The sequence below is a fragment of the Cydia pomonella genome, chromosome 28 (assembly GCF_033807575.1).
Source record: "Cydia pomonella isolate Wapato2018A chromosome 28, ilCydPomo1, whole genome shotgun sequence".
Classification (NCBI taxonomy): domain Eukaryota; kingdom Metazoa; phylum Arthropoda; class Insecta; order Lepidoptera; family Tortricidae; genus Cydia; species Cydia pomonella.
The window spans coordinates 1595343-1603553 of NC_084730.1; the positions used below are offsets into that span (position 1 = coordinate 1595343).

General features: G+C 35.8%; 1 protein-coding gene across 1 annotated transcript; it reads left to right on the forward strand.

Moving 5' to 3' along the window:
- Positions 1-54: 54 nt before the first annotated feature.
- Positions 55-5658, forward strand: LOC133533054 (zinc finger protein 189-like). Its single transcript, XM_061871985.1, has 3 exons — positions 55-254; positions 2067-2420; positions 3492-5658. Exons 2-3 carry the CDS (start codon positions 2071-2073, stop codon positions 5026-5028), a joined length of 1887 nt encoding a protein of 628 aa, XP_061727969.1. The 5' UTR covers positions 55-254; positions 2067-2070; the 3' UTR covers positions 5029-5658.
- The last annotated feature ends 2553 nt before the right edge of the window (positions 5659-8211 follow it).

An 8211-nucleotide genomic window follows, 5' to 3' on the forward strand; every position in this document is an offset into this window, starting at 1 on the left:
CTTTTTATAATTAATTAAATATTTAATGTTAGCCCTCGTCACGAATCAATGCAGTTAACAATATTTATTGATTATTAGAAATAGGGATATAAAAAAAATATTGAGGGATAAAAAAATAAACAGATAATTATGTTAAAAAATAATGCGGTGTGCGGCGATATAGTTTTTTCGAACGTATTCACAAAGCAATTGATTTTTTTTCGTGAACAAGAAAAATTGTGATTTTTAATTCGGTTTATTTTGTAAATAGAACCGTAAGTACTTTATTTCCTTACTTTTTAAGCTATTTTACCAGTACATAACAACTAGTTACATTAAGAACTTATGTTTATTGAGAATAATATGTCTTCAAAACCCGATGTTATTGCGCCCAAAAATAGATGATTCTTAACTAATACATATATAATATAGTATTTAAAGGCCTCGGATCTCTATAGAAACTTGATTCCGACTACTATTCGTATTTTAAAACAATATATTTGTTTTTAAACATCTCAAAACTTCGCAGGATCAGATATTTTCACCGGTTTTTTTTTTCCATATCGATCTTTTTTTATTATCTTGCTCAAATTAGACGCATCCTTTGTATTAGGCACATAACATAGATTATATTTAGTTATAATTTGCTATGTTATCAATTTCAAATAACGATTATTAATAAAACCACTATGATTTACGCATTTATCTTGTCCTGCCACATATTCAGCCTTCATACGAAATTATGAAATCTTATGATACATACATGTATTTTGAATAATTCAATAACATTACGAAACAAAGAACTACGCAAAAAGTTTACAAGATTTAAATTGATAGACGGGAAACCTAAGTCCAGTTCCAGTTGACTTGATTAATAGAAACATTTGCACCTCCTAATTAGTTAAATTTAGTTTCATTTCACCACTGCAAAAGTAAAAGTTGTCTGGAAGAGAGCACTCTTTAATGATAAGGCCTCCTTACCTCTGTCTATGTATGTGTGTTAGGTACCTTTTAATTTATTTGGATATTTTGCAATAAACAGGATTTGTATTATATTTGAGTCTTTGATGTTACCTTATCAAATACCATATATCTGACCTGACCATATATATCAAATCATTATTATTAGTTAAATTAAAATAGTACATTACGATACAAGTGCGAAAAATAGGAAATTCGAAACGAGTGGCGATAAATTAAAACACGACCGAAGGGAGTGTTTTAAATCGACACGAGTTGCGAATTACCTATTCGCACATGTATCGTACAACGTTTTACAGTACATATGGCCCTTTAAATGTTCGACACAGTAACATAATATGCTACTTCTCGCACTAGTGCTATAAAGTAGCCCCATATGTACTGTAAATTCATTTCTCCACTACCTAAAGGTTGTCGAAGAGATCACTCTGTAGCGATAAGGCCCCCTGTTCTTCATGTATTATATATGGTTCCATCTACATTTGTTCTGAGGTTGTGCAATAAAGAGGATTTATATTGTATGCAATATGCATTATCTTTGAACTTGGCACAAAACCTTTTAATTTCGGTTTCGCTCAAAAACTGTTATTTGTTTAACTTTAACAGATCAGTTCTTGTCAAACTAACCGGTTTAGAGCAATAAAAACCAGTTTCTTCCTATGTTGGCATCTATATTTACGTGGCACACCACCAGGCTGCCTGGGGGCTATTTTATAAACTGGTTCCGAACCTTGCTGACCACACTATTCTACTATACCTTATTCCAGGGGTTAGTAAGGCCAGCAAAATTACCCCACAAAATGAATGAACCCCATTGTTATTTATTCCAATTTAAATAAATATAAATATTATAGGACATTATTACACAAATTTGCTAAGTCCCACAGTAAGCCCTATAAGGCTTAAGGCGTTGTTGTGGGTACTTAGCCAAGGATATATATAAATACATAGAAAACATCCATGACTCAGCAACAAATATCCGTGCCATCACACAAATAAATGCCCTTACCCATATTTGAACCCGGGACCATCGGCTTCATAGGCAGGATCACTACCCACTAGGTCAGTCAAGTCATCAAACTAAACTTCTATTCTGTTTATTACAGTATAATGTCAGAGTCATTACCCAGCCCGGAGACAGAGAAAGAAGATATCATAGAGCAGGAAGAAATGACATCAGAAAAGCAAGAGACAATGACAGATAATGAAGAAATGTCAGAAAAAGATTTAACAGATGATGAAGAAGTGACATCAGAAAATGAAGAAGTATCAGAAAAGGAAGATGCAATAGAGAATAATGGAATGAAGTCAGAGAAAACTGTGTCAGAGAACATTTTAGAGAGGGATGAAATTACGATAGAGAAGGAAGATATGATGAGCATGTTTGCCAGTGTGTGGGTGAAGGTAGAGGTAGAGGAGGCAAGAGAGGAAGAGTTGCAGATAGACGAAAGTCTAGATAGGTAAGTTCTACAGTAAAACATATATTTTCTTTTATTATGGCAAAACATCCCAATTTGTTGCCATAAGGAGGCCTTGTCAGGTTAACAAATGTCGACCTTATGGCAAGCAACAAAGTGAGACTTTTGCCGGCCATGGTCATATATTTTGAATATAAAGAATCATTTTGATGATCGGTCTGGCTAAGTGGGTAGTGACCCTGCCTACGAACCTGATGGCCCCCGGGTTTGAGTCCTGGTAAGGGCATTTGTTTGTGAGATGAATACAAATATTTGTTCCTTAGTTATGAGTGTTTTCTATGTATGTAAGTTTTTATATATTATATTTATCGTTGCCTCAGTACCCATAACACGCCTTATTGAGCTTACTGTGGGGCTTAGTCAATTTGTGTAATGATGTCCAAGATTTATTTATTTATGTGGATACAAAAGAACAAATCAAATGATTAATTAAGCTTTGACCACCAAAGACGTCAACTGACGCATGTAGGTACAGCCCAATATAAATAAAATAAAATAAAAAAGCCATTTATTTCTGGTAAACTACTTATCTAACATGTTATTAAAAAAAAGTTTCTTAAACCTAGTTTACACCAGAACCCTCCTTGGAGGTGTAGGCCTCTTCCAGCTGTCTCCATTTGATGCGGTCTTGAACCACCCATATCCAGTTGACCCCCGCTACTTTTACCAAGTAGTCTTTCCATCATGCAATCATCATGCATCATCATGCATGTCAAAGGCAGGCTCCTTTTTCTCTTCCCTTCTGGACAGCCCAATATCAACCTTCCTGCATTGTGACACGGTTCATGATGACGAGCTGCACGCGATAGGCTTGGCGTTCAAAAGCGGGTAGCCTAGAGGGCCAGGGCAGTTAGCCGCATAAGCTGAAGCTGATTCGAATCGGTTTTTGATATTGTTACCTCATAACTAGTCCAAACAAAATTACGAAGTCAAAAATTGTGTTCCAAGCGTATAACTTTCTTTGAGCATTTGTTGCCTGGCCTACTGTGCCCTTAATGATCGGACCAGTTAGCTGAGTCCCGCTAATTTAATTTTTGTTTACATTGATTTCAGACCGAAACGCAAGCATCGTTCAAAGAAACACCTAAAAAACCTCGTCTGCGACCAATGCGACTACCGAACAGCCTACAAGAACTGCCTGGAACTGCATATACTCAGCCACAAGCAGGGCAAAGGCTTCGCCTGCCATGTCTGTGACTACAAATCTAAATATCCAACCGCCTTACAACGGCATATCGCCATCCGACACTATGAGATGAACGGAGACACCCCCATGGACAACGGGAAGCCTTTACCTCTACACCAGTGCCCGGACTGTGACTACAAAACCTTCTACAAATGGAATCTGAACAGCCACAAGAGGAAACATAAGGTCATCAAACAGTTTAAATGCCCGTTCCCCGACTGCAACTTTGAAACCGCATATAGACACAATTATATCAAGCATAGCAAGGTGCATAAAGAATCTGTTGCTTTTAAATGTGATAAGTGCCCTTTTACAACCAGATTTGAAGGGCATATCACTAGACATCTAGCGAAAATTCATAACGAAGTCACAGAAAAGGCTAATAAATGTGATCTGTGCGATTTCTCTACTAAAACTAGATGGAGACTGAAAATACATGTAAATAGAATGAAAAAGGAGAATGCGATGAAATGCAGCTTCTGCGAATTTGAGACTTATTACACATGCGCATATAAAAAGCATAAAGTAGATCATTATAATGAAATTTATATTAATCCTAAACGCACTAAAAACACTTACAGCGCAGAACAGCAACATATTAAAGAATTACAAGAAAAAATCCAGGAGACATCAGAAATTGACTTGTCCTTCGAAAATTATGTGGAAAAAAATATGCAATATATACCAAGTGAGCCGGAGAATCATAATAAATATAACTTAGATCCAAATTGCGTGGATTGGAATAACATTCAAGTTTTAGAAACTGATGATAAGGAAAAGCCTTTTCAGTGTCATATGTGTGTGTATACTTCTAAATTCAAAGCCTCAGTGCAAAGACATTTCCAAAGACATCATACCGGAAGCCACAACAGACCGTACAAATGTGTGAACTGTGATTTTTCAACTAAAACTAAAGACCAAATCGCTTTACACAATAAAAGGAGTCTCTCCGACATACAACTATATTGTAACATTTGTAAATTTCAAACTTCATACAAATGTCAGTTCGTTATGCATCAAAAATGTCATTACGCTTACAAATGTACCGCTTGTAACTATTCTTGTAAACACAAATATGAGTTACAAAGGCATTATGGTATAATGCATCTCGGGAACGGTATCAAATGCAGATTCTGTGAATATAAAGCTTCTAGAAAGGACAGCGTACTTTGCCATGAAACTATACACACCGGAATGAAGCCATTTAAATGTGAGTATTGTGACTATACTTCCATAAGAAAATCTCTGTTAGATAATCATGTGAAGCGTTACCATAGTGATATTAAGAAGGATGTAACTATAGTTAGTGAGAGTAAGATACAGAGTTTAAAGATACCGCTGGTTCTTCGGGAGCCTGTAGATTTCTGTAAGGAAAATCAGGACCATAATGAATCTAAGGAGTAAAGATTATTTTTCTAAAATTCTAAGATTCAAGCTGACTGCACGGATGCAATCGTGAAATTCATAAAAATAGTGAAAATTTTGTGTTTATTGTAGCTGTGCAGAGTAAACACAGCCTAAGCCTTGAATTGTGACTCCTCACCTCTATTGTCAAGGTGTTAGATTGCGAGTTCAGATATTTTGAGTTCCTTGGCCGCTCCGATATATCTGATGGCGACTGTCACATTGTCGCTTACCATAAGGATGAAATTTTCTCATATCTTTATACGAATAACCTGTCATAGCATCCTTATGGCAAGCGACAAAGTGGTACCTTTTGCTTTAGAACAACACAATTCTTAGACGGACTCGTAACCTTGGATGGACAGTTATATTTAACCTTTTGAGCGCCACGACAATTTATATAACATAAACTATTTAAATTATAGAAATAGTAAACTTTTAAGGTTAATTTTATTCTGTAACCTTTGTCGGTTATGGCCGACTGTGACGTTCAAACGGAGGCTATTCTCAAAAAATATGTTTTGATTACTTTTAATTGCCACGACTCCACAAACACTGTATATGGAGTCGTGACTAGAGATTCCGCGAATATTCTGCACCCGGTATTCGGCGTATTCGGCCACTTTGCTAAATTGAGGTTATTTTTGTAGTTTTATTTTTCTTTTTCGGTAGGTTAATAGATATTCGGTATTCGGCCGAATGTTGCCTACTATTCTTTTGCCGAATACCGAATATCTATTAACATACCGAAAAAGAATAACATAACCGCAAAATAAATAAATAAATTCTAAAATGTATTCTTGGGACGTTGTTAAATACGAAGGCCATTTTTGAACAGTTTTTTTTATTAAAATTTTTTTTATCATGATTTATATTTGATTGACTCTAACTACATTAACTCATTATCTTCCTTGCGTTGTCTCGCTGGCAACTAATCCCAAGAATTGACGAAGGCACTAGTTTTTACGAAAGCGACAGCCATCTGACCTTTCAACCTAGAGGGTAAACTAGGCCTTATTTTTTTTTCCTTCACCGAAAAGCGACTGGTGAATATCAAACGATATTTCGTACATAAGTTCCGAAAAACGCATTGGTACGAGCCGGGGTTTGAACCCGCGACCTCGCACGTTCTTACCGCTGGCCACTAGCGCTCTAGCTACATTAACTGGCAAAGAAAAAATTTAATCATAGCAAACGTTGTGCTTTGTTGGCGAACAGTTTTCATAAAAAAATCACTCAAAATATAGGCATGTTATGCCGAATATTCGGCCGAAAGAGGCAGAATATTTGGTATTCGGCCAAAACCACTATTCAGGGGATCTCTAATTGTTACAATTAAATCACGGACATATTTTGTGAGAAGCCGTCAATTACACTATTTAATGTTAATAATGAGCCATACTTTATTTATTATATTTAAGAAATTACAAATTGAGCTGGCACAATCTGTTACTATTGTTAGATAGACTCCAGGGAAAAAAAATATAATTGACATTTGGGAGTCAAAGCGCCATACCTAGTTGTACCTACGAATTTTTAATCGCTTAAACGTTGTCGCCTAGGCGGTGTATTCCCATCTGTGCCGGCCTCCTGACCGGAGAGCGGGCATAAATGGGTATTATTCATTCCCATCTATACCCGGCGGTAACAGATGGGAATAATTTCATTTCCATCTGTGACCGCCTCGGTTTCTTGTTATTTTTGTTATAATACAACCGTCGATTTGTTCGAAGAAACCGAGACGGTCACACCCAAGTAGCATTTTACTCCATTTAAGAGTACACATTTAGTTCCCAGGTGTACTTGAAGCATTATTACAGTTCACTCGTGATGTATAAGCTGCATTATTGCGATTAATAACACCTATACCTGTCTAAGGGACTTATAGGAGGGTAGAGTTATACTTTTATACGACTGTTGGTGTTATAATACTCTAACAACTATCCTTTAGTCAGCCGTCTGACTAAGAGCATTATAGGAGGGTAGAGATACGGCAACCGCTGTTTAACAGCCTACTTGTACGATGTTGTAGAGCTAGCATTTTAATAGAACACACATGGTCATTTATAAAGCCAAAAGCTGTTATGTTTACTTGTTTGAGACTGTTATACAGCTAGTAGCTGTAGTAGGACTTGTTTGTGATCATTAAAATAACCTTTTTTTACTAGCTGTACAGAAGTGTTTAAATGGTTCGCATGTGCACTGTAGGCTGTTAAAAGGATTATATGTGTTGTCCATTAACATCAATAGCAGTTTATTTGTCCACAAGTACTACTCTAATTTGCTGTAAGCTGAAAATGAATGTGAATGTGATATTCTATTACACTTATCCCACAAGCTGTGTGTTTATATTACGTCGCGTGCAAAAATTTCTGAAAATGAATAACAAACCTTGGAAAATAAGAGCGAGAACCGGTGGAAGAAGAAAGGATCTCTAAAATTTCAGTATATTGAAAGAATTATACGATGATACACAATTGACCTAAACTACATCTTAAAGCTGTACATTAGTTCACATTAGAATAAATTTATAGACATTGGCTCTGTAGTGGTACAAATGTGGGACTTTATATAGGTAACAGCATTCTAACAGAACACATGTGAACCTATTATACGCTCACCGCATTAAATTGGAGTTATATCAGTTCACATAACCGTATTTCATTTCCACCATTTTGTTCTCCGTAACCTAAAATATTTACCAAATAAATCTCCAAAATTATCATGCAGATTTATCACAAAATACGCAGATAGAGCGATTGAGTTTTGGTTTCATGCTATAATTAATTACCGTAGTATAATTATAATGCCAATATAATGTCAAAAACTGAAAATTGTTGATTTCCTCTCAGCCAGTTTTAAATATTTTAAAATGAATATCGCGTTTTTACAGAGGCGCGTGAATATTTTAGCTGTAAATATGTATACATTTCACGATAAACTTGCATTCCCATAGCATTTAACATTATTAAGAATTTAAAACAGGTACTTTACCGCGTGTTATCATAAAATTTATCCAAAGGATATCCGCCGGTGTTTCTGATGGCACACAAAAAACCAAACTTAATGAGGAATAAATAAAATAAAGAAATATAATGGACCCACGTGAATTTTAGGTAGCACTGGAGTACTTTTGTCGGATTTTATAACTGTGATAGCTGTGTATTTAGCCACTTGTTACTC